Source organism: Triturus cristatus, chromosome 6 (genome assembly GCF_964204655.1).
Source record: "Triturus cristatus chromosome 6, aTriCri1.1, whole genome shotgun sequence".
In the NCBI taxonomy this organism is placed as follows: Eukaryota; Metazoa; Chordata; class Amphibia; order Caudata; family Salamandridae; genus Triturus; species Triturus cristatus.
Genome location: NC_140589.1, coordinates 965,114,278 through 965,141,739, shown reverse-complemented (window position 1 = coordinate 965,141,739; position 27,462 = coordinate 965,114,278). Strand labels below are relative to the sequence as shown.

The 27,462-nt window shown below is 44.8% G+C and overlaps 1 protein-coding gene across 4 annotated transcripts in view; it reads right to left on the bottom strand.

Moving 5' to 3' along the window:
• Positions 1–27,462, bottom strand: part of HIVEP2 (HIVEP zinc finger 2) — a 453,335-nt gene that overhangs the window by 12,987 nt on the left and 412,886 nt on the right. For all 4 annotated transcript variants that reach the window (XM_085611672.1, XM_085611673.1, XM_085611675.1 and 1 more), the window contains 3 exons: positions 20,319–26,006; positions 19,484–19,629; positions 13,569–13,744 (listed from right to left, as the gene is read on the bottom strand). In XM_085611672.1, coding sequence (XP_085467798.1) covers positions 13,569–13,744; positions 19,484–19,629; positions 20,319–25,796 — 5,800 coding nt within the window. In that variant the 5' untranslated portion in view covers positions 25,797–26,006. The remainder of the gene's footprint in view (positions 1–13,568; positions 13,745–19,483; positions 19,630–20,318; positions 26,007–27,462) is intronic.

Below are 27,462 nucleotides of genomic sequence, written 5' to 3'. Positions count from 1 at the left end.
ACCAGAAAAAAAGAATGAAAAAGAGAGCAAAAAAGAAAACAATAGGAAGAAAGTAGATGGGCTGAGATACAAAACAGAGACAAAAAAAGATAATGAATGAAAGAAAAATAAATGAAAGAAAGAAAGTTCATAAGAAAATTGCACATAGTTGGAATAAAGAAAGGTATAACAAACTAGGATGAACATCCAAAGCAAGCAAGGAAGGAGGAAGCAAAAAAGAAGGGTTGAAGAAATACTGTAAGGGAGGCAGGGAAAGAAATAAAAGAAGGGAGAAATTGTGGAGACTTTTCCTCTAAAGATGGGATTGTCTTGAGACAAGGCCCTTCTTTGGAATCAAGGTGGTAATGGTATACACACTATGGGCCAGATGTACGAAATTCTTATTTTGCAATTACGAAATAGTGATTCTGCAGGAACCGCTGTTTTGGAAATGCAAAATGGTATGGACAAAATTTGCGATTTCCTAATAGAGATTCCTACAGAGTTGGAATCACTGCTAGGAAATCGCAAATAGGAAATGCTATTGCTTTCCCACCTATGGGCCAAATAGGAAATGGTTTGCATTTTTAAATTGTGATTTCCTAATAGGGCACCACAAGTTAGGAAATCCAAACTCAAGGGTACCTCTGGCCTTAGGACCCCCCTGGAGGCACCCTGAAATTTGTAGTGCACATGTAAGTGGCCATCTGCCCTAGGAGCATATGTGCACTTCATGTCATGTTAAAAAATAAATTTTTAAATGCATTTTGGTATTTTGCACATAGTTACTGTTGACTTTGAGTTCATGGTATTAGTGTTTCCTAAATGCCCAATTAACATGTGCTGTAGTAATCGCAAATAGGTAATCCCTATTTGAGTTTCCTAAATTGCAGTCACAGTTTAGAAATCACAAATTGCAACCATTTTTTTAAATCTTTGTGCTAATGAAAAGGCTGTTTTTCATTTCTTAGCAAAACCAAAGGGGATGATGGACGGAGTGTTGAACATTGCAAGCACTCACCCTCAGTCAACTGATCTGGGTTTAATTCATCATCATTCTTTAGCTCACTCCGCCACCCCAGTTCAGACATGGCCATATGCAAATCAGTCTGACCCTGTGCCTCATGGGAACAGTCCAGCTGTTTTTCATTTCTTAACAGGCTGAAATTGCAATTCAGCCCGGTAAGAAATGTAAAAAGCTTTTGTACATTTGGTCCTTTATGTTGTTTTCAGGAAATTTCTCTTGCATCTACAAATGCCTTATCTTGGTGGTAATGACTGAAGGATACATTTTACCCACTGGTTATCAGTAAAAATATATATATATATATATATATATATAGGAAATGTGAAAATATCGTAGAAATGGATGCCACTATTGTTAACGACAGGCTTCCCACATTGGCAACATTTTCTGAAATATTTAACCAGAGGGCCCATGAGTCAGGTTTGTGTGGTTTGATTCTGTGAGCTGCTAGGCATTCTTACATTCTGAAGGGGAGCACTGGAATTATGCGGCTGTGGAGCTTTCCACACAATTATACATTTAGCACACTTGCAACATAATTCACCGTCTGCTGCACAATGTGAAGTTTATAACATAAAATATTTGTAGCTTAAAGTGGATCACAAAAGTGCCACACATGGAAGCATTTGTAAGTGTCAACCAGGCACTTTTCAGCTGCTGATGAGGTAACACTTTTCCACCAAAAAGTATTACAAGGACAAAACAGCGAAACAATGCTGCCACACAATGTGTCACGTTATGCAGCATAATGTGCCTTGTCCTTCCGAATAATAAATCTACCCAGTGGCATAATGTGGTCCTCCATTGCCGCATAATTCCAGTGACCCCGATCATAACTGAATAATTGCAAGAGGATCTGTGGCCAGGAATAGCAGGTCTCACACATGAATACCCAAAATAGACAATGGCTGCGACTTCAGGGTGACCAGGCGTCCCGGATTTGCCCGGACAGTCCCAGTTTTTCACCAGCTGTCCCAGCAGATTTCTGAAAATGAAGCTCATGTCCCGGTTTTCTGAGAGGGTCGGCTGAAAACGTGGGAGCCCGTATATTTTTTATGTTTCGCAAAGCAGGGATAGTTAGCAGTTGTTATAAGACAGCAATTTAATTAACAGGCATGCTACTGGTTTAAAAATGGCTTTTAATGAATGTTCTTACTGCCTCTTCTGCAATTCTCTTCTAAGGAGCACTGTCATTCTGTTCGCTGGGTTGAAGTAAAATTGTAGTCCGTCTTCGATTTTTTTTCAAAATGTCCCAGTTTTTGGCTTTAAACTTCTGGTCACCCTATGCAACTTGGATAAAACCCGGGCAAGAAGGAGATGACGGCTCCTTAAAAGAGAAAATGTGTGACTCTCCCATCTTATTTATATAGGCCTGTGGTCAAACAGCAAACTGGCGGACAGGCTGGGCCCCAGTGTTTTTTTTCGGATTACCACTCGCTCTTCTCGGTTCGCCTTTCCTGCCTGCACTTACCGCAGCGATTGCCCCTTACGTCCGACCCCTCCTTCTGTATTACAACAGCACTTCAGATTTCTGTTTTTGATGTGCTGCAATGATACGTTTGTCAGGAAAATCATTTTGAAAGTGACCCCTTTCAGGCAGACAGGCAGAACACAGATGGACGGGGTGAGCACACTGCTTTCATCTGGTGATGACATAATCATGGAGTCTGCTCGGCCGCCGCAGACGTGAGCACTTTAGTTGAAACGGCTGCTACCATTATGCGAGGGGCGAGGTAGTGCAGACATGAAAATGTAGCGATTTGCTTCTATAAATAAAAAGGAAGTGCTCTGCGATCACACAGCTGCCCATCCTACCTACTTTGCAGGCGAGCTACATCTTTTAAGGCAGACATGCCAGCGGACTGTATTCATGGGGTGGTCTTCCCCAAGACCACCACATTTAGCAATGGAAAACCCTTTGATAAAAATCGTTTGAAAGATGGCTCCCCGTGAGAGTTTGCAGGGGTGCCCTAAATTTAGTCACTATGAAAATAGTTTTAATCCCTTTATTTGCTGCTACGGTGAACAGGAAGGAGGCAACGTTTCTCGATCGCAAGAAGCACACACCTGCCAAAATCGCGGGCTGTGTCTTGTTTGTTACTCCCCGTCTTCCCGCGAGGTCTTACTGTGCTGCCTACTCCTACTACACCCAGTCAAAGATGGCAGGGGCAAGGTTGTCGTGCGCGATGTGCAGTCTTCTAGTCCAGTTCTCTCTTCTTAGACTCCCCCCCCCCACCCCATGTGTCTCCAGAATGGGGCCTTGGGGGGCAGCTGACCACAGGGAGGTCAACCCCCCCAGGGAGAATTTGGGGAATGGAGCAGTCCAACAACTGCTGCAGTTTGGGCTCGTTTTGGGCAACCTTGTAGCCCAAGTATATAAATACGGGCATATTAGGTTACCAGCCACCATTTTATATTGGTGACACGGTGGATGGTATGAGGCCCGCAGCGTTTTTTCCTACACATCCACGCCTCATTTTGGAGTTTTTGGGGTTTGCTCATATTGAGTCTGGAGTATATTGAATGGCTTTTTCTTGGAACAGGTGTATGGGGGACGCAAGGCAGGTACAGTTGTCGCTTAGAAGCAGGTGCATTGGCGGTTGGACGAAAGGTTGGCATGGGTTAGCAAAGTTTATTGTTGTTGGCAGCGGCAATCCAGGAAGAAAAGGAATGGGTAGACAAGCTCACGCCTGGGTGAAGCAGGAAGTTTAAGGTTTATTAGGAAATTAAGTTAATGAGAGCTTAACAGTTTCAGTGACACTGTATTGGAAGTTAAAGGCATCAACTGCTGAAAATCAGCCCAGGAGGGGGTAGAGACTAGCAGGTTTAAGATCTGTGGGGGGTGGGACATTTAGGGGTGGAGATAGTTTAACATAGGTAACATATGTGTATAGTTAGGTCTTAGTTTTGTAAAGCGAAAGACCAAGGGTTTATATACCTGATGTGCACCTGTTTCAATAAAAGCCGCCTTTTACACACAAATCCGGTGTCAGTGGTCTGTGCCGCTCCCCCCTCTTCCCCGATGGATTGCAGTGTTCCTGCTCACACTCAGTTAACTGGAGGGTTAGGGCATCTTCTGGAAAGTGCTGTCCAGTAGTGAAATGCCATTCCATGTACCTTTATGAAGCAACATCTGTGCATTGGGCTTCACAAAGAGCCCAGTGACAGTGGGCTTTATGGTGACTTTATGTTTTTTAAGGAGGCTGGTAAAGGCTAACATAAATCTGAGCAGGAGCGTTAAAACCTGATTGGATCTGGGCATTAGGCTAAACCTAGGCTTTACTAAGGGCTGAGTAAATATTTCCTTTATTGTGTATAAAATGAATTTATTACATCATGTTGTCTGAAGAGAAGATTAAACCCACTCTAGTCTAAATTAGGTGGAGAACCACAGTCTTGGCTTAGATTGTATTAAATCTTGCCATTATTACCACATTAATGTACAGATCAAGTTGTCATTACCAAGAAATAACTCCCTGTCATCCAGTATCGACGACTAAAAACGAAGCAAAGGACGCATATCAGTGTGATTATTTCAATGATAGTGGCCTTTAGAATATTTACTGCTACCATGCGAACCAGATATTTTATGCTTGCATTAAGTAATTTATATTTATATATTTGCATTAAGGTTTGATAACAAAAACTGTTTTGCTGGCAGAAGCTCTCTGGGAGCAATTGAGGACAAAAAACTTCTTCTCAGACTTTAGTTTAAAAAAAGGTTATATGATATTTTTGTTTTTCCCTAAATGTCCTTGGTAAGCAATGTTGGTTGACTGTGATGTGGCATAGGGAGAAACGTGAGAAGAGCTAAGCTGTAACAGGTAAATATGTGAGAGTCCCATTGTTGTTGTCTGGTGGGACATTACAATGTGCTTCATAGTAGTGGAAACCAGGCCTTTGTTGCGAGTTAGTGTCCTCTTTCTAGGCAAGGTAATTAAGCAGACACCTTGATCATCCCATTGCAGTTCCTTATTATACCTGACTGTTAAGTTAATATGAACTTTATCCTGAGTGTGTCTACATTTAAGTCTGTTTACTCAGTTGTCAGGTACAGACATTTGTGTGAGGTCACTAAGAGTAGATGCACCATTAGACACTTTTGCTACATTGTCAGCTGTGCTTCTTAGCAAATTTTAAACTAGAAATATACCCCACCAGATTTTAATCACAGAATTTTGGCAAGTTTTTAGGCGAGATACAGATGGCAACAAATGTCTGATGAATGTACCCAAATGTATCCACAAAATGGCTGAACAATCCAGGCAGAATGTTGCCATGCTTACATCCCAAATAAACCCTTTGCTGGAGCTCACTGGGGAAACATGATTGTTAGATACTGTTTTAGTGCTTAATTTGTGACGGTGGTCGCGGGTGGTCGGCACCGGCATTCATGTTGGGGATTAGGACCTATTTTTCACCGTCAGACTTTGATTCAGAAAGAAAGAGAGAAAGGCAGAAAAGGGAGGAGGAAGTAGGAACAGAAAGAGAGGAAACAGTGACAAATAGAGAAATTCGGGAGGACAGAGACCCTGCAAAAGTCAGATGGTGGGACAGGAAGTGTAGTGTGGGGGAAGAAAGAGGCAGGGGGAGGAATCAAGAATAGGTAGCCTCGGTAGTCAGCAACAGCGGCATTCAGCAGCGACTGCCTCATCAGAAAAACTTTGACCCTCTGCACTTATTAATTTATGCTTTACAAATTCCACACTGTACTCAATGTGCATTACACCAAAGGAAGCCATCAAAATGTGTAAAATCAATGCTCAAACAAGCGGTGTGCGTAAACAACGCAGGCATATCATCGCAGATCATCTCTCCAACGGAACTTTCTTGGTCATTCCTAGAAGCGGCCCATGGAAGTATTAGGTGACAAGGACACAGAAAGGTTTGCACAACAAGAGCTGATGAAGCGACTTGAGCACAGGCTTCTTCTCAGAGATGATTAACGCCGCTGGTATCCAGCCTACAGTCAACCTACCTCTAACTTGCCTATGAAACATACTCATCTATTCCATCAAATGCAACCAGCTTTCTGCGGCAAGATCCCGATAAAACATAACTCAACTCAATACCCCCTTTAAAACCTGAACACTGAATAGCAAAGTTAAAATAGGGGTTCTCCAAGCAGGCACAATAGATATTGAGGGGAAGGCGAGACACCAGATGTACATCGGTTCTTTACAGAAGATGTCACTTAAAATCACAGCTGACATGCATGCTTTATTTCCAAAGTCCAACCAAAAGGTAGAAAGATAAGACACTGATAAGACAATTGTGAAACTACGACTGCGGTTTATGAGCCTTTTTTCACAAAGTATCCCTTGCCACTGAGTATGGCAAGGGCAGCACCCAAGAAAGGCCCAGGTGGGTTGCTCCTCACACAGCCAAGTACACTCTGCGCATTAGCTGTATCGGAGTGCTTTGCCTGGCACTTGTTGGCATGGTAGGTCGAAAGGGGGGAGCTGCAGCATAGAAGATGTAATGCACAGTGGCTTATATATCACTCATAATGCAGGGGCACCAGTACCCAGCGGTTATGTGGGTCCATTGGACAAGCAGGTCCATAGACAGCTGCCAAAGGACAAAAAATAGGGCCATTTTTGTTTTTACCATCAAATGGCCATGGGGAAGGACCCATTTTCTCTGCTTGCATTAGAGTGTAAGACAGCCGTGCTAGGCCACTGGTAATACACAACGCAGCTTTAAAACAAGCATTGGCATAGCCAATAGGTCGCGCCTTTGGGACCTTATAAGTGTTTAGCCATGCAACAGTTGATGTTGTTGCACCAAGGATATTGTGCTGCATATCTAAATACTTATAGAGTCCCAAAAGCGAGACCTATTGGCTATGTCAATGCTTGTTTTCACGTTTATTTTTTGTTTGCATGGTTTAAGTGAATTGATTTTTACACTATTTTGAAGTTTGATAGCCTATTCATGCTTGTATACTTTATTTGATAAACACTCCTGTGTTTACTTTATTACCCGACTGGCATGTTAGCAGTGTGAACAGCAGGACAGTGATAAATAGCCCTGGTTAATTGGCACCTTACCATGGGATTGCCACTTTCAGCCATGGCATGTCTGTTAGAATGTGCATGACTTGATATGCACATGTGGAGCGCTCAGGTTCAATGCGTGACTAATACTGTCCAGGGCTTTGCATTCTGGGACATGTAGTCCTGTACATGCAGGACTGCAAGGTCGTCAGTGCACAGTGACACCCTGGACTAGATGAGCTGCATGCAGAGACATGGACCTGGGAAGCTTCCGTGTGATGCACCAGGCTCTTGTGACACGGCTGTGAAATGCAGAAGCCTACGCACGCTCCTCTAAGGTTGAGGGTGGGTTGGCCACCTGATGCTTTGCATCCGGACAGTGAGGCTACAAGTGCTTGAACTCGCATGCAGCGCACTTACACCCAGCATGGCATGGCCTGAGATGTGTGATCTGCCCCATGGCGGGTAACTGCCTCTCTGACTCGGGCCTCACCTCTCACGTTTGCACAGTTCCAAGAACTGAAGCATGCTTTGCAAGTCAGCATGTGACAGTGCCCCAGCCTGACAGTGCTGCAAAGCCCTGCTAATGGCCCTCGTGCTCTATTCCGTTCTATTAACATAGCGGTTAGTGGAAGGAAGAGTGCCTTGTGGTTGTGAAACGGTTTGATTCCAGAAGCAGCCGGAGTCAGACTCGGTTTATCGGACACACAAGCTGCAGCCACCCCCCTCGAGTAACTGGACTGGGATCCCACTTAATATAATTTTATGGACTGTGGTGTTTTTGTGTTTACTCTCAGTATCCATAGTAAAAGCCCCAGTGTGTAGCGCACGCGCCAGGAGTGCATTATTGACACAGTGACATTTCAGGAACTAATACGACCTGACTGTAGTGGCATCACCGGAAATGGTGAAAACAAGTTACTAAAGTAAAGTATGTTACAGGAAATGACACGAAATGGGTAATATCAGGATGTGTGTTAAGTGCTTGTGCCAAATATCTGTTGCCTCTCAGCATGAACCTCTCCAGCAAGGCAATGCCAGCAATATTCATTTCCAAAAAGACGTATCTTATTAGCGCCTAGCAGTATTTAATGGCACAGACGGTATATGCACCAGCAGCACCGGAATCTATGACCCAGGCATTGTATGCACCCATGACCCCAGGTAGCAGCGAGCATCAGTGGTCCCAGAACAGTAATATGTACTGGTATCCTCCTGGAGCATTGTGCACCAAGGGCCCTCGCAATAATTCTAATTAGTGGTCCCTGTCAATCGTATTAATCAATGGCCCTGGCAGTGCTTTAAATGTAAACAAGCGGCCGTGCGGCTGCGAAAGTGATCGCGATCAAACATAAAAGCAGCCGCGAAAGTGAAAGTAATCGTGGTGAAGCGTGGCACGCGCGCCCGTGCACATGCACTGTAGCTCTAGGCTGGCCTGGTAGCACTTTTTGGATCCCTCTCAAAATGTCTCGCCAGACCAGCGCATGCGCTGGGTCAGGCGAGACCTAAAAACAGCGTATCTTTAGTGACTGCAAGATGCAGCAGTGTGATCTCATGTAGGGAGGGCAGCCCAAACCCAGCTGGGGACCGGTCCTGAAGACTTGGAAGCCAGTCAACTGTATATGAACCTGGTAAGAATAAAGGGCAGTCCACCCTGAATGCACCAGCACTAATCTCTAGGGTAGGAAGCATTTCAGCATTAAGTAATAACATTCTCTTTATGTTCTGCTTTGATCTCTAATCGGTCCAATGATAAGGTGCCCCTAAAAAGTAAAAATGAGCATAATGTACTGAATGGTGCAAGTGAATGCAGGAAAAGCATTTAGTCATCGCCCAGAGGAGGGCGGTTACAACCAAAGTTTCAACGCTGTTCCTAGCTGCAGCGAACAAGGACACTCATGGCTGCCTTGCTCGGATATCTCTGTTCCTTCCTGACTGATGTGTGCAAGCACGAGGTATCGGGTCTCTATCCATAATAAATGGGGCTGTGGATGAGAAGCTCACCCGGGACTCTTTGGTTTCTTCCATTATTCATCAGCCTGAAACCGAGCAATAGGAGGGGCCAACAAAAGCACTTTCCTTCAGCCCATGGACGCCTGAGAATTTCTCCTGTAGCCGACATCAAACTCCCTGTAGTGCATGCCTGTTGTCAACAGCATAAACCACCAATGTGCAAGAGAAAATATTGTCTGCTCCTCTGTGCAACTGGCGGGATTTTGTAGCACTTCAGCACTGAAAATAAGCTCCTCTCTGCGCATGATGAAGGGTTGTGAAGGTACCACAACAGGCAAACATGAGAAAGGTAAAACAAGGAGGGGGCACAGTGGAGAAGTGGCTAGGCACCAGTGGTGGCAGACTGTGAGCTGATGGGGCTTTGTGGGGGTAGCCGACCGCTCGGGAGACTTGCACCTCTAGGGGTTTTTGGGCCAATGGTGCGGCCTGGGACCAATTGGGATCATTTGGGCTCTACTTTTTGGGCTGGTAGGAGCGGGGTATTTATGTGCCATCTTTCACTTTGTGTCGCCATTTGGAGTAAGGTGACAGGGCACCCGGCCAGGGTAGTTGTGAAAATGTTTCCCGCCCGCCCTGCCTATTTTATTGTGGGGGTTATTTCTTAATGTTCTGCATGGCTTTAGGATAGGTTTATTAATCCCAGGTGCGCAGGTATGGGGGGGTAAAATTGTATTTGGTTGTCGCTTGTAGCAGGTGCAAGGCGGTTGGCAGCTAGTTTTTACATGGTTACAGGTTAAGTTTACAGTTGTGAACAAGTTACTCCAGGAGTAAGCAATAATGAGAAGTTAAGACAGGAGATACTTAGATATGTAGATGTTTATAGGAGTAGGTAAGATAAGAGGTCACAGGGGTTCAAAGTACAACAGTTATGGACCAAGTAGGGGTTTTTAACAGCTGCAAGGAAAGGATATAAGGATGGAAACCCTAGGGGTGGGGGGCAAAGTCGGTAAACAAATGTATAGTGAGGTGTAGTTTTCTAAGGCAAAGGCCAAGGTTAACATTGTGAGGGCCACCTGTCTTTAATAAAGCTGCCTTTTTCACACATAAAGAAGATGTCAGTGGTCTGTGCTGCACCTCCTTTGGCCCAAAACCAATCTTTGAAAATGTATCCTTACCAGCTCTATATTGTAGTGGGTGTACGTAGCGAGTGAGTCCAACTATCTTCCTTATTTGTGGGGATGGGGAGCAAATTATGCTTGCGTCGAAAACAAATGTGTGCATTTGCTATGGGCTGTTCGCTAGGCTGGATAGCTGATGATCCTTCTGTGTATCGATCCCTAAAAACAGCCCTTTTCATCCCAACCCTACTAGGTGTTTTCTCTGGGCCTCTTCCGTCTAGACCAGCCCTTCTTGGGATAAATGAATGACGCAAATGCAAGCTTCCTTCATAATGGCAGGAGCAGCTTGGTTAGTGGTTACAGGGACAGCTTATGCCAGGGAGTGTGAGCTGCTGAGGCTCCACTGTAGACAGATGGGCTGGACACGGAGACAGTGGATGATAATCAATTTACATGAGGGGTAGTGAAGTCTCGCACAGAGATCCCTGGATGGCTTAGCTGCGAGGAGAGAATTTATGGAATCCATCTTGCACAGTAAAATCTCGAAATAATAAAGATTTACAGTGACCACACAGAAATCCAAAGAAATATTATTGCAGCAGCGAAAGTAAAAACTTTCTCTTTGTACCACCTTTTTCATCTGGAAGTAAGATGTCTGAGAAAGTCACTCCCTCTAGTTGTGGAGTCTGTAGCTCCTTACTGAGGAGGGGTGGGGGCAGCAGAGAAGCCGAGCTCAAGCTGCTCCCCACTGCTGTGCAAATGCAGCACAAATGACTCAGGGTTGATTTTTCTTTGGCATTTGGCCCGATCTGTGCACGTAGGTGCTAGCTCGAATTAGTCAGAGCACGCTAGATCCAAGACAGAGCCCAAACGGTGAAAGGAAGTCCCAAAACAAATGTGGAAAGGATCACAGGGAAAAAGAAAAGCATATAGAGAGCGTAAAAAGGAGGTCACTGGCATTCAAGTGGGAGAAAGGTTGTTGGAGCAAGTGGGTTTCAAGCTTCCTCCTAAAAGTAGAGTGTACGTCAATGCTTTTAATTCGGGTTTGTAAGGAGTTCCAATGCTTTTGAACCTCCTCAAAAGCACTTGGTCTCTGACCACAGATTCGAAGGGTAGAGGCCGCTGCTTTGCAACCTAGAGGGAACACGGTCGGACTGGCATATTGGGCAATCTTGTAATGCCAGAAGGGCTGCTCTGACTAATCATTGTGTGTTGGCTGGTCTTTTGGCTGTTTTGGGGCCTGTTTTATGGTCTGGTGGTCCAGTGTTTACTGCTGGTTTTCTGATATTACCACAAACATAGCATGCAGTCTCCTACACCATGCAAAACACCTATACAGTGTGTCTTTACAAGTTTAAAACAGTCCTGATTTGCAGAATGCGGGACTCTTTTTTAACTATCTTGTTTCTTAATGGGGGGCACTTTTATTTTTGTGCCCGCGCCGATTTCCCGTTCCACAGCAACCCTGGCGGTGAATGACAGAACCTGATCACATTATGGTTCATAAACCACTGCCACTACCTTGAGCAAGATGTTCCCTCATTTATGCCATTTTTGAAGGCCATCAACTTTATGCAGATCAGGCAATCCCTGTTCTAAAAAGCGCTCTATGATCCAAAACTCTAGACAAAGTCACCTCTGCATGAGACAAGGAATGTAGAGGTGACCTCACCTAGGACTGGTGGTTGTCTAGTCCGGTTGGGACATAATACAGCACTACAGGCCATACTGCTCTTCTCAGAGTAGGGTTGGAATGTTCTACATAAGTTCAGTCCCCTTCTGAAGTGAATACAAATAGAACATACTGCTCTAGTGTTCTCATATGATTAAGTAGAATTACCTTAAACATTTACATCCAATAGTTGGTTCTCAGTTAAAAAGTATATAGTATATCTGTTTATTCATGCACAGATATTTTGCATATCTATTCCTGCACATGTCAACATCTAGTGTCCTTACTCTGTACATCAGGAGATATCTTCAGTTTCCGCTGTGTGGTAAAAATGCTGCATTATGCAGCAGCTTTCTGTCACTCAAGCGTTGCTGAAGAATTCTTTAATGCAAAAACAACAGTTGATGGACAGAATGCAGAACAATGTCATACATTCACCCTAGTGCAGAGATCTGGGCCTAAATCCATCGTCTTTTTTGCTCACCATGCCATTCCAGTTTGAACCCAGCCATATGCAAATCTGTCTTGACCCTGTGCCTCATGGGAACAGTCCAGCCCGAACTGCCAAGCCAGGTCCTCCCTGAACTTTGTTTTTGAAGAATTATTTAACTCATAACATGTCCAGAACACCTCCCCCCTCATACATAAGTATCAACCAGGGCATGCTGCTTCCATGGAATACATCTACACATCCTCATACTTATGACTCCATCTTACCTGACTGTCCATGTCAGACCTCTCATGATGAAATTCGCAACTGTACTAGGTCCAGAGCTCAAGAGATGCAATTAACCCACCACGATGCAATGTTATGTGAACTTGCAGCAGGGTATTAAACCAGACCAAAGACAATCATGTATTGGTTATATCTTTTGTCTTTGACCCAATACAATATTCTCCTGTTTTGTGGCCACGTTTTTGCAATCCACCTACCACATATATACATAGATGCATAAGTCTGCTGCTTAACACTTATGGCCCTCATTACAAGTTGGGCAGAATACAATGTGGTATTTACCACAAGTAGTGAAAGCTATTACCCCAGGGTGAGGTGTTACCACATGTAGTAAATACCTCCTACCACCAGTTTCCAACTTCAAAATGGGGGCATACCATTTACCATTCCAAATAATGCATCTGTTGCCTCCTTTTTACCAATACATTTTAGCAGCTTTGACCTGCCAATATCTGTCACGGAAAACAGTGAGGGTGTTATTATTTTCGCACAATTCATAATTCCTATACCTGTGCAAACAGAAGTTTGCACTTAGATAGGAGTTTAACACTTAACTTGTCATGAGGGCCTATGTATGTTATCTACCTTATAAGGTATCGACCAGAGTACGAAGGTTAAGGTTAAAAAGCTATATTTGCTGTTATAATTTTCGTCTTCCAGGGAATGCGGTGGGTTTCTAATGTCTGCTCAGGTATGGTACCAGAATATCCAGGCCCCAATGGTATTTGACAAAACTATAGTGTCCGAATTATGGTTTGCAAAAATATCGCCCTGTTGGAATTATTAACAGACAATCTACACCCAATGGAGCATATTTTTGTAAATGACATTAAGGATCCAGTATTTGTGCCGGATGATATTTTTGTTATCGATATTGTGATGTACAACCGTACGCTAAACCATCTTGTTTCCAGAGCTCATCTCCACCATGTTGACCTTGGGTATGTTTCAGGTGAAGAACATAGAGGAGATTGACAGATAGGCATTCCTTCCTTTGAAGCTTCTGTTCCCTGAGGGACAATCTTGGTTCAAGTAGGGCCCATAATAGAAGATATCTCGTAGGGTTTGGTGAAGGGTACTGTACCTTTCGTTTTGAAGGCAAAATTGCAGAGCTTGCAGACGTAGGGCCGGACGTCGGTGTGAGTGCGGATATGCTTTTTCAGCATGCTGGGTTTCTTGCAGCGTATCCCACATTCTTCACAGATGTACTTGCCTCGTCCACGGCCTCGCACATATATGTAATCTTCGTTAGATTTGAAGCTGTTGGGAGTAAGGAGAAAAAAGACCCATTTGACTACTTGTTTTACTTAATTGTTTTAACGTATAGATGCCTGCTGCATGGTAAGCAGCTGTGGCCCGTGAAGTTAAGAGTGGTGGGGCAAGGTAGGAGGGTGGGGGGGGGGGGGGATTTCAACGGATGATGACCAGGGAAAATTAAATACTTAATACATTTTCCCTCGTCATTGTCCGTCAAACCAACCCCCCCTCTCGGCCCTACCGCCCCACTGCTCTTACCTGCACAGGCAGTGGCTGGTGGTAAGCGTTCAGACCCTATAGACGAGAACACCTGAGCATTTATTCTGCTATGGTAATGCTGAACAAAGTTACCACAAATTTGACTACTCCATAGCTGGGAAAAGTCCCTCTCACGGTGACGGACATGTAACCCTGCCCTGAGTGCCCTAGCTGCTGATTGTTTGGTCATGAGCGAACACAGATCATGCGTGTGTGCTACAACCTAGACCTGTCTCATGGGCTGCAGTTTGCTTAGACTGAGAGGGGCATCTAAAACGTTACCCTCAAGTGGTGCAAGGTAATGGCCTTCACCTGATGTTAAGTAGCACAAGCACGGTGGTGGGTGCATGCTGTGTTTTTAGCAATCAGTAGAGTAAACAGGTCTATTTTACCTGTGTCACTAGAGTAGTGTCTCCTGGCCCACCCTGGTAAAACGCTGATGCTTAACTCGACATTTGGCCTGTAATGGGGTGTGCAGCGCACGGATGTACGTGCACCTGAGAGATGGTGCAGTGCAGAAGGAATAGCATGAGCTGCTGTGTGTGCATGTGAGGATCTATGTATGCCTGAGAGATGGTGCAGTGCAGAAGGAATAGCATGAGCTGCTGTGTGTGCATGTGAGGATGTATGTATGCCTGAGAGATGGTACAGTGCAGAAGGAAGACAGGAGCAGCTGCATGTGCAAAAAAAGAGGTATGTGTGCCTGAGAGATGGTACAGTGCAGAAGGAATAGCATGAGCTGCTGTGTGTGCATGTGAGGATCTATGTATGCCTGAGAGATGGTGCAGTGCAGAAGGAATAGCATGAACTGCTGTGTGTGCATGTGAGGATCTATGTATGCCTGAGAGATGGTACAGTGTAGAAGGAATAGATGGGAGCAGCTGCATGTGCAAAAAAAGAGGTATGTGTGCCTGAGAGATGGTACAGTGCAGGAGGACAGTGCAAGCAATTGCATGTGTACGCTAGGATGTGTGTGTGCCTGCGGGAAGCTACATCACTTAGGAGATAGCCGCAAACCATAGGGGGCTGTCACCCTGTTCATGCTGCCCGTGACCCCATATGCCAGGTGGGAGCTGCGATGAAGAGAAAGTGCTGTTGCCCTGTATGTGCTGCAGGGACCCGACTGCGTGTCAGGAGGGGGGCTGCCACCCTGACACCATATATAGTGGAGAAGAAACCTTGGGCCATGACCTGTGAAGGGCGGGAACAACGACTTCAACTCCCCAGTCTAGGAGTAAATAAGAGGTACCCCCTGACAGCAGGAGAGACTTACCGCATTGCATGAGTACCAGGGATGGCAACTGCTGCACCCGCAGCTTCCGGTCACCTGGACAGCACAGGGCGGCCGAGGGGCATCTGGGGACTCTGAATCACCACTCCGCGAGAGCAGGTAAAACTGACAAGCGGGCCGCGGGCCCTGGGTGAACTTGCTATGAATTAACATGCACCAGCGTGGGCACTCGAGGCTCTTGCTAAATGTTGCTAAAGTTAAATGGGAAATAACCATCAGCCATAAACGGGTATGTTGGATTGGAAAGCTGGCCTGGGTAACGCTAGTGGGCTTGACTCAAGAAGGCTGTGCATATTGTTTACAGTGTGTAGCACTGTCTTTTGTGATCTTAGATAAATAATCCTTTTTACAGAAAAAAAGTATTTGACTGGACAATCATGTATTGGGGTAGCTGGATGGATTTTGAGTTGTGCATCTTTGCTCACCTTAGACCTAGCTCCTCCCCTAGAAACCCCGGACTGCTCGACCCGCGCAACTGCTGAGAGTCAAATGATGAAGAGGTACTTGGCCCGGCCCAGGGACCTCAGGAGTAAAAGCCCTCAACCACCACAGCTGGGGCCCAGTAATTCCTGCTTGCCCTGTGGCCCTCTGAACAGGGTTCTAACATCCATGAATTGACAGTCTTAGCTTAGCCACTGGCCAAGGAGTAATTGTCAGAAAATGCAGCAGGTTTTATTCAATTTCCATCTGGCTAAGGAACACAAATTATCCTATCTCTGTTAGCAGCCAAGCAGAGGGGGGTAGCAGACACCACAGGGACTGCATGAGTGGAGTTATGAAAATCGATGTCTGCAATCCATACTAGAACAATTTGAACTGACCAAGGTGAGAGGGGGAACTGGAGCCTATTCCTCCCAGGCGCCGACTACATGTGCGGCTTATGCTGTGCTGTGGAGGTTCTTATTTTCACCACCCTGAGTTTAGGAGATTCTCTGAACTGTAGGGGAAACCATGTTAAAAGGGTTGACCATAAGCCAGGGAAAAGGGGGGCTGAGGAGGAAGAGGAAACCCCTTCCCCTGGAGACATTTGGAAGTCTGTCTGCAGGTGGGCCTGTTTCTTTCCAGCAGACCCTTGCAGAAACCCATCTAATGAAGAACTTCTTGTTTTGGATTGTTTTTGGATACTGTAAGGTTTCCACTACAGTCAGACGCAGCTGTTCCGCTTATTCACAGCTCCCAAGCCACATCGTCTGATGTTTATGGGCTGGCGCCAAATGTTTGTTCTGCTCATCAGTGGTTTACTTGTCTAGGTGTGATGTGTTGAACCGAGTTAGAGCTACCATGAGTGCTGCCTAGTCCTGGAAGGGCAACGCTTCAGCTACAGATTGTGACCACCTCCAGCACATCCCAAACATCGGTTAGCAAGAGTCCCATTATTAAGAGGACTTTTCTCACTTCTTCCACTTTGACGTGTGTCAATTTGGGCTAATTCTTAGAACTTGGCCCTGTTCACTGCAATCTGGCAAAGTACATGTTTTATGGAAAGTATTATGTATGCATAGTTGATCAAATATACAACTCATATACGTTTCCAGTTACTCCCCATAGGTAGTCTAATGAATGTTTAGGGTTCTTTACACAGGAGTGGATGTTTTTGCAGGTTACCTGGCGTTATTCATTATGTTAGGGTCATGTATATGTCTTATTTTAAGTTTAGAAGTTCATGCATCATACTGGTGCCCACTTTCCCGCTCCTTTCACTAAGGCCTGCGATTGTCTGCCTTAATGCGGGTAACCCCAATTGAAGCAAACGTCCCACAAGGCACCATGTTAGTGATTATACAGCACCAGGAACAATCTTTGGAGTTTACCCTGACTGCCCTCCCTAGACCATCCATGCCCAGGTGGGGTGAGTCATGGAGGGGCGCCTGTTATCCAACAGGTGACCTACAGCCCTTCGAGACTCTCACGAGTGAGTAGCCGCGCTTTACAAATCCCTGATTGATTGATGGATTGAATTGCCAGCACATTATGCCAATCTCTGCCACAAATATGGGTATTAGACGTCACCTGCGTGTTTTGTCACATTTTCAGCATGGCGAGTACTGCGTCAGTTGCACTTCTACAACGTAAGTGACACACTTTCCAATTGTTTTGTGGGTATATGAACATGCTTCCTTCCCTATGCCCCGCCTGCATAGCTTAGGTCTAAAAGAAGGAGTTCGCCCAGTAGCCCTAGGAACAAGGGCAATGTATTGAGTAGAGAACGTGGTTCCCTTGGGACATAATAGACTGTAGAGTGTGTAGTTCTCTACAGTAATGTACATATTGTTTGGAAAACGTATGCAGTATCAGTTCAACCAAAACAAAAGGAACAAGTCCCCAAAAAAAGTTTAGCAATCTATAGAACAAATAAATCTGTTTAAGCGAAATGTGTTCACATAAATGTTAAGAAGTAATTCTGTCAAATAATTCTGACAATGCGTGATTGGGGTACATAAAAAGTAAAAAAACGACACAGTCCTCGTTATGCATTATAAGTGTGGTGAAAGTGAAGTACGACACAAGAAAATGGATGCGGATAATAAAGTCTATGAGGAGAAATAACAATCGCTATTTTCACCAACCTCGATGGCTCAGTGGCAAACACAGTCCATATGATATAGCATGTCGACATTTCAACCCGCAAAGAAGAAGCTGACAGGGTCAGGAACAAGACTGTATCAGGGGCAGAATAATAGTGGGCTTTGTCCCTGCCCTTTGAAAGTTAAATGTACTCTCACGCATATTCTTATGGACTGCGTTTTTTATCTTGCAAATCGGATCAAGTTTTTAAGACCTTTGTTTTTTAAATATGATGCTCTTCATAGGAACAAAGCGGTGGAGTTATTGTCTGAGATGCGATATTTAGATGTGGCAGTTGGAATTGCTCGGTTTTTACGATCTGTTAAACAGAATTTTAGAAATGAAATGTAATGGGGGTGGGGCGGCGAGGAGGGGGGTTCATTTAAAGGTTTTAATTGTTAAGTGTGCTTTTTAGAATGTTTTATGGACAATTGTCTAAATAAACTTGTTTTTTAACCTGAAACTGAACTCAGAAGAGCTTTAATTTGCTCCTAAGCAACACTCGGGTTGACGAACCATTGTTTTTGTTACACGAGAGGCACCACCCCCCATCTCACCAGCTTCTGTTAACACAGCTCCAGGTAAAAGGTATGATCCTGCAAAGGGTGAAGTAGTTGTTTTCAAGGATATCACTTTGAATAGACTTTACAAAAATAGTTCACTGAAGAGTGACGAAGCTGCTACATCAGGCCAAGATTTACTGTAGCACCCACAGACAGTGCAGACAGCTGCTAGAATGAGACGAAGGCCATTGCAGCAGCACCTGGGAATTTGCAGTTTCATTCCAGGTTTGAAGAATAACAGAAAAAAGACTAATGAGATCACTGTATGGCTAATTCTTAGCTCTTACCAGTGGAGGCGATCTTCTCTCTAGGTGGCATGTAAACAGTGGCGGCCTCTGCAAAACTCGAGCTGGATTTGGGAAATACTTATAAATTATTTTTAAACGTACCTGTTCCGACGCTGCCGCCCGCCTCGGTGCTACTTTTCTCTCCTGACACCAACACAGGCTCCCCACCCAATCCCGGTCTGCTCTCATTAGCATGACAGCAGCACCAGGATAGGTATGAACGGCTTGGTTTACCAATCAGACAGTACCGGGGAGTCTGTGCTATTTCTCCAACACAGCTGGCTGGATAAACCTAAGTGCGCATGCCGGTTTGGCCAGCCATCTTAGGCTGCACAAATCATCATGCACACTTACAGTGTGCACTACTCCTCCCCTTCTGGCTGTGATGACAGCCAGGCCCGACCTGCCTAGACTTGGCTGGCTTTTGAGGGAAAGGGGAAAAATAAAATGATAATAAAAACAATTCATTATCATTTTATTTTTCCCGCTTACCTCAGATGGCTCTCTGCAGGAGGGGCGACGCTCCTCCCCCATAGTGGAGAACCCGCCGCTGCAATATGCCAGGACATCATAATAGAAAAGGGACAGGCCTGCATTCTGACTACCACCCGGTCTGTATGGTCAGGATCTTGACATCTCACTGAAATGGAACCTGTCGAAAGGGATGATGGGATGCAAGAGAAGGTGCAGACTTCTAGTCTTGAAGGGGACTCCTGATGAAACAAAGTAACAACAACATCAATGCTGACTGAATATGGCCAGCTGGATATTTCCTTACCCTCCTTCAAAGATTTTGATTCTTATCGGCTCCATCTGTTTCGATGTCAGCTCTTTGTCTCCACTGCTGTCTCCTCTTGATCTTTCTTTTAAGTTGCCCATTGACTTCTTGTCAAGTTTGCTCAAATGGGATGATTCAGGTTTAAGCTTAAGGAAGACAAAGGGGAAAGGTTACATTCCAACGAGCAGAAATGCTATTGGGCACCTTACAAGCCTTACCTTACAAGCTTCTCCACCCTCCAGGTCGAAACTAATTTTCTCTACTAAAGAGAGGGAGAATGGCCACACCAAAGGGTGCAAGATAGGGGAACATTGTTGGCCAAGCTGATACTTTCCTGTGAACCCTCAGGAAGTTAATGGGTAGAATTGCATTATTTAATATATGTATCCATCACAGTATTTCAGAATTACCTATAGGTAGAAACATATTGATGAGCTTCTTGCATATAATTCTCACTGGTTACAAGAGTAATGTTTACTTATTCTACTAAATGACTCCTGCGCATAAAATACATCTAATACAAAGGGTGGGAGGATCAAGAGATAGGAAATAAAGACTCACGAGTATATCTGGCTGGCCAAGAATTTGTACAAATGCCTGACTTAATGACACAACATTTTGCATGCAAGAACCCCATCTTCAGAGGCAAAAGGCGTTTCAGTCTTCATGCCTATTGAAGTAGCACACCATCTGCTGAGATGGCAAGCAGGAGGCACCACTCATGCAAACTGGGGGTGGAAACAGGAGCTACTACAATAAAAATCCAGTATAACAAATAAATGTATGCATGCAGTTTATATATGGTGATTAAAATTCAGCAATAAAATCTCTTTACCTGGCCATACTGTTGTTTCCATGTGCTTGACGATGTTAACTTGCCAGTCCCAGGTCGGTGCATCAGAGTCATTGTATAAATTTCAATAGTATTTCGTTGCTTAGACCTGAGCAGAGCTAGAGTAGTCCTGGTATTGAGCCCAGATGGATTGAGGTTACTTGGACTAATGCACCAAGAAGCATAGACAGATGACTTGAGTGTTTCCTGATGGACGTGGTTGGGTTTTGTATAATTTAAGAAACACCAGCTGACGGTAGTAGTGGTGCGGAGGCTGGGGAACTGTAGAATATGTTGTATATCCAGGGCATCAGTCAACAGAATAGTTGAGACCACTGCTGTTTCACTCAGGCTGATACGAGGCGTAGTAAATGGTGACATGCTGCCAAGAGACTTTTTTACCTTGGGCTGATCATCAGGCTCAATTTCACATGGCGTTGATGAGGATCTTTGTGGACTTAGACTCATGTCAGATGCTGTTTCTTCATCATCAACATCACCTGGAGACATTCTACCCTCTGGTGTGTCACTGAAATCATCGTCTTGGGACTTTGAATCAGATCCAGAAAGCTTCTCTTGGTTTGATGGGGACTGTTCTGCAGTTTGCAAGGTTGGGAGCAAAACGTCCTGCAAGGGCGATGGAGACAAGGATAGGTTAGACGTTAGGATGTCTTTCGGTACAGTAGTGCGGCACTGTCGAACCAGCAGAGGCTTTGGAGACCTCGGCATATCCTTTTTGACGTCAGTGTTGGTCAGTTCAACTGCACTAAGCTCTTCGACAATCTGCCCATACATTTTCTCGTCCTTGACTCGTTTCTGTTGTTTGGTTTCCACAAAGAGCTCCAAGCTGCTGGCTGGAGAAAGCATACGTTTGCTTCCCCCAAGGGTAGAAGCAGCATCTGTACTTGATGCCAAGCACAATGGGATCGCAGATTCCAGCCCAAGGGGCAAAGTGCGTGGAACTTTCCATAAAGGATACTCTTCCAAACCACTATGCTGACCGAACATCTGGGCAATATTGAGTCCTATCCCTCGCATAGCTGCAGTTGTTGCCAATGTGCGTTGAGATGTATTTGCAGCTACTTTGCAGATCACAATCGATGGGCTGTGGGTCTGAGCATGTGTAGAAAGGATCTGTGAAATACTTGTGTACATGATGCTAGCATAGGATGGCACATGAGTCTGAATTCTAACAGGTACAACAGCTCCTGATAGAGAATGGAGTGTTCCTCCAAGTTGTGGTACTAATGCCGTTTGTAATGGCTGGTCAGCAGAGTTGTCGCTTGATGCACTGGTGCGATCCATTTGTATACTGGCATGGGTATTTCTAAGATGCGGTAAAGCTGTTTCTGAAAAACCTTGGTAAGGTTTCTCCTGAGAGGGTGGGTGGTTAATAATTTTCTTCCCACCTTGTTCTTTCACATGCTCCAGATGATAGCTAGGGTGATGTTCTTTCTGCAGAGAATGCACCGTCGGGTGTTTTCCATAAACCTTTTGCAGCTGATGATGGAAATGTCTTTGTAAGGGCTCTGTACATGACTGCCACAAAACAGGATGTGGAACTGGTAGATGGGCCACACAGACTGCAGGGTGAGGCAACTGAAACAAAGTACTATGCAATGAGGGAAATTGGACTTTATCTTGATGTGCAAACATGTGTTGCTGCTCGGCGGAGTATCTGCTAGAAATATAAGGTGCCTGTGGCATGAATGTGTGCCTTGTAAGGTCCTCGCTGGTACTGTATTTGGAGTGCTGTGAATAGTATGCTGTGCTGCTACTAGACTGCGCAGGCGGGCCATCAACCTGCCTTGCAGACTCCTCAGACTGACTGGAATTCTGCAGTCCAGAAGAGGTTGAAGAAGAAGAGGAGGAGGAATGATGCCATGCAAGCTGTGCAGACCGGCGGCTAGACTGCGTCTGATCCAGCTGCTCTTGCTTGATACATTGTTCGACACCTTGATCAGTCTGAGGACTTTCTGGGAAACCACTAAAAGAAGCTTGGCGGACGAGGAAGCATTTTTTCCTCTCGCGACATGGGGATAATGTTGTAACAGTCACCCCTTGAGATGATGCATGTGTCAGATTGCCGTAATCAAAGGACTTGCTCCGTATTTCTGGGATTTCTGTAGGATAAGGGCAAGGCATCTGTTCTGATGAGCTGCGTCTCATTTCTTTCTGATGGTGGTGCCCTGGAACAGAGAGGGAATAGGAGCCAGGTGGAACACTTAAAAACTCTGCCTGTTTCCCAAACTCATCTTGCTTCATAGGAGAAGTAGATTTGATATTCTCTTCCCGGTCAAAGGACATTGATAAACTAGAACTGTGGGATAGGTTGCTCTCTTGGCTAGGGCTACGTGAAAGACTAGCTGTCCCAGCAGATTCAAAGCTAGATTCTCCAGATGAATGCTCAAGATCTGCAAGGCGTAAACGTTTCTTTTTTGGTGGCAGTTTTTCTGCAGGAAGCTGAGACAGAGTTTCACTTCGCTGGGGCCACTGGAACTCTTCAGTTGGTTTTTCTTGTTCCTTAATGGGTGGTTCTGGGATTTTCTCTGGTTTGTCCGGTTCCTCCGTCACTCGAATCTCAGGTACTTGTATGTTATGCTGTCGAACAAGCCTAGGGGGCATATGGTAAGGTGGCTGTTGCTGTTGAGGTGGGGGTGGGTTGGCAATAATTTCTGTGTGTTCAACATTCTGTGTCCAGTCTGGATTCATCGGGGAGTCTGCGATTTCACTATCACCTGCCTCAGAAGGTGAATACGGTTTATCTTGCTGGCAGGCAACAAGGTCTGCAGATTCTGATCTTTCAAAAGAGTTTGGCCTACTCAAAGAGTTTGTATGCTGGATTACAGAAATCACATTTCCCGGCAACTTTTTGTTTCCTGTGTCTCCTGTCTTTTCATGGTCTGTGCTGAAGAGAGACTCCTCAGGTACAGGACTTGCAGACTGTGGTCGTGGTCTGCAGGTTTCAAACCGCTCTAACTGTCCATGCACTGATGAATCGACTCCACCAGCACCAAACGCACTTCGCATTGCATCGCGGATTTGGGATTTTAAATCATAATCTGTTGATACAGAGCCAGTAGTAGATGCACCTGTACCGCTGCAGCACAACATGGGAGCATCTTCTTCATCACCAACACTCTTCTCTTTCCTGCGTTTTCTTGTTTCAAACACATTTCCGTATCTGGATGTCATCCCTTGTGATGATGCAGTCATATCAAACCCATATTCCCCACCATGCCTCATGCCACCCAGCCACTGTACCTCCCTGTAACCATGCTTCTGCGCTTCAGATTCATCCCATCGTCGGCGGGGCCTTCCAGACGTGTCATAATCATAGACTACCCTGTCACCCATAGCTAGTTTCCTTTCCATGTGGGCTGGACCTCTTTCAGCAATGGCAGATCTGACAGAGGAAACACAGTTTCTGACTATCCTGCCATAAGGTTCAGAGTCCGAATGGCCTTCCTGTACCGAGGGTAGCTCAAAGGCAGCTTGTCTACGTAACATTCGCTGAGAGGGTATACCTCCTGCCCCAGGATAAAAAACATCATCAGAACCAGTCATCCTCTCATCAAAGGAATGGCTTCCTCTCATTGAAAGGGGGATACTCAAATTGGTTGCTGAAGCGGTTGGCATGGAATTGCTCCTGATGAGCGGTGATGTATCAGAGGGTGCTTCTAAAAGGGTTGGAACATTACCCTGGTGACTTTCAGAAAAACAGATGGCCTCACCCTTGCCAGGTTCTGTCACAGTATGGGATTTGCAAGATTCAACACTGTGGCCACTAGATAAAGAGCTAGATTTCATGATGTTAAACCTTCCTGGATCAAGTGCACCTTCTCTGCCTGCACTCAGCTGAGAGAGGCGTTCCTCCATTGCCTTGATATCTAATGCAGGATTTAGGAGTGTATGTGGCTCCACAGTGCCTTCCTTGCAAATGGCATCACCATCCTGGCTTCCTGCTGCCACAGCAAGGGCAGCTCGTGGACTGAGCCGGCAGTACTTCCCAAAAATAATTTCTTCGTAGGACATGGCATTTGTGTTAGGAGGGCTGGTTTGCTGCTCTGCACTTTCGGAGCGAGAAAAGTACCCAGAGTCAGTGCTACCTTTGCTGTGAGGGCTCAACAGGTTCAGTGACTGCTCAGAATCTTGTCCTTTCTTCTCCTTGTCTGACAATTTCAGTGCAAGTTTCTGTTTCACGGTGTGAGACTCGTCTGTCTTACTAATAAGCAATGGGTTCTGCATAATGTCGGATGTTATGTACGGTGAACTTTCAATTGGCAGGTGAATCCCACTTTTTGGGATGATCAAAATAGGAACCTTCATTGACCCACTTAATTCTTCAGTCGATCCATGAAAGCTGGGATCAAAAGCCTCACCAAGCTTATTAATCATATCTAGTGGGATGTGTGGACTAGGGCTCAGTTGCCCAGACCCTTCCACAAACAGTATTCCCTCTTCATCCGTGTCGGTGCTTTGATCACCATCAGATGCTATATCTGCTTCCACATCAATGCAAGCCGCCTCCAGGTCTAATCGAGATACAGAGGCATCTGTGAAAGGAACTAGGCCTGCCTTGATTGCATGGGCATGAGACTTCCTGTGCTTGTACAAATTGCTCTTTGTCTTGAAAGAAAACCCACAGGGAATGCAAGGGTATGGCCGTTCACCGGTATGGGATCGAATGTGTTTTTTCAGTACACTCGGTTTGGCACAGGCCCTTGTGCAATATGGACAAATGTATTTACCAGGCTTTTTGGGTTTTTGCTCTCGCTTATGAGCATCTTCCAATTGTTCAATAGATTTCTGTGAATATTGGCTGTATGCTGAGTTAATGCTGCTAAGCTTCTTCCTGGAATAGACACCACCCTGGCCATGCACCTGAAAGGGAAAAATGTCCTCTGAGGCACCTGCGGGCAAGTGTCCAGGAAATGACCAACCATGTCCTTCTAGGCTCTGGTGTGGCTTTGTGCTGTGCACAAACCTCTGGTGCAAGACGTGTTGAGGAAAAGAAAGTGAGTGCCGATAGGAGTAAGAGCTTGGGCGATGATGGACATATTGCTTCTCAGGGGCTTGCTGTGCAGCTTCGATAGGTGGCACAAGTTGCCCTGAACTAAAAACTTGTGCTGGCGCTGTGCTTCCAATTTTCTCAGGATCTATTTGTAATTGCCTCTGTCCCTTTTCATCATCGAAAGTGCTCACTGGATTCACAGACAAATGTTTCTGTCGCCATCTACTCGTGACTTTAGTCGTTTCTCTAGGCATTGAGGTAGCTTCCTGCCCTATGGCTGTCTCTCCAGTGTTCATCTTGTGACACAAGATAGTAAGTGCTAGTTCACTGGAAAGGTGGGCAGGCTCATGGAGTGTGTGTAAGGTGGCGCCTTTTAAAGCTTGGTTGCTCCCATTGTGTCCAAGCCCTGTCAGGCCTGCAGCCTCATTCTTGTCTTTTGAGCTATCCACACAAAAGTCTGTAGGCATTAGATGATAGATTATATTGATTTCAACATAACTAGTGTACAGTTCTTTTCACTGCAGAAACTCTCACAGTTTGTCATGACGGATTCAGTTCTCATTGCATGGTAAGGGTTCTCGGTGCTGCTAAGTGCTGAAATGTTGGATGATCCAGAAATGGTCTTGTCGATCAACTACAGCAGGGAACTGTCATCCCACCAGGAAAAATTAAATTGCCTGCAAAGAAAAAGAGAAAAAAGAAATGTCATAAAGACACTGACTTACACATTTTACTAGTTTTACATATTTCACACAGCTTGAAATGTGGTACCTGGTGAAATATCAGTAGGCTTCAAATATCAAGACAACACTAAAAAATGTGATGCACCACAGCCCTGTCTAGCATTTTATTAACAATAAATATAGACATTAAATGAAAAAAACAAAGGCTAGGGATAACTTAGTTAGGAAAACTTTATTTCATCATCATCATCATATTGCCTTTGTTTTGGCTCCATAGGACCATTAAAGATACATAATAAAACATTTAGTAAGAAATACAATAAAAGCGTACAAAATTCATTTAAAAAAAATAATAATAACATTGTCCTAAAAAGTACAACTTATTTCAAGTATTGTAATCCAACAATGCAAATCTTTTCAAGTTTCCGAATCTATATAAAGTAAGATACAAATTGTTAAAGAGGCTCAACCTACAGCTAAAAAGACTTTTGAAGAAGTCAAGTAATTAACCATAAAAAATGTTTAAAAAGGAACAATGAAATCAGATTCAAAGTCTAGCAAGTTAACCTTAACTTCACAAGACGATAAAATGTGCACAAAATAATAAACAGCCTGTTGTACCACATTGCTGACAGGTAACTCGTAATTGAGTACATGATACAGTCTCTAGTAATGGTTTGGCATACCCTAAGAGCTGTGTGACGATCCCTAAAATCAAGGAGTCTGGAAAGAGCAATAGTCCAATATGAACATTGTTTTGCATAAGCCTGGCAAAAAAATAACACATATTCGGTATTCGCAACTGACCGGCAGCCCATCGTGCACAGGTTGGATGTATCTCCCTTTTTCATCCAGGAGCAAGTAAATGAAGCCAACAGTAAAATACATAATCTGAATTTTACATACAGTGCACGAGCAGCAAGGTTAATGACCAAATTTAGGTATGCCTGGTAATCTGGCACCCACTTAAACAACCAAGAGGTGTCTACCAGGGTGCCTGGGGTGTTTCGGAAAGTTTGGCTCCTAACACAAAGTTCCAGAAGGTTGTTTTTAGCTGATCCCAAGCATCTTGCAAACGTCTGCAGCCAAAAACCCTTCAGGCCCAACTTGAATAACCACGTTGTTATGTGTACAAGACAGGTAAACTGCCCAACAGAGTGGTCATTTAATATAGCTCCAATGGAACACTGATAGAGACCTAAGTCCTCGTTAGTCCAGAGCCTTATCCAATATGGAATTGGTCTCAACATAGCAATGTCACAAATTGATCTAAGATTTAGGTTGAATCTAACTGGAAGCATCGGAGCACTAGTAGGGAGTCTCAAGAGGATCTTCATACAAGCATTTTCAGCTTTTTCAAGAGTGCTAAGATTACAATGCCCCCAATCAGCCCCATACAGGGTTTGCCAACACGTTTGAATCTTATATATCTCCATGGGGGAGATGGCAA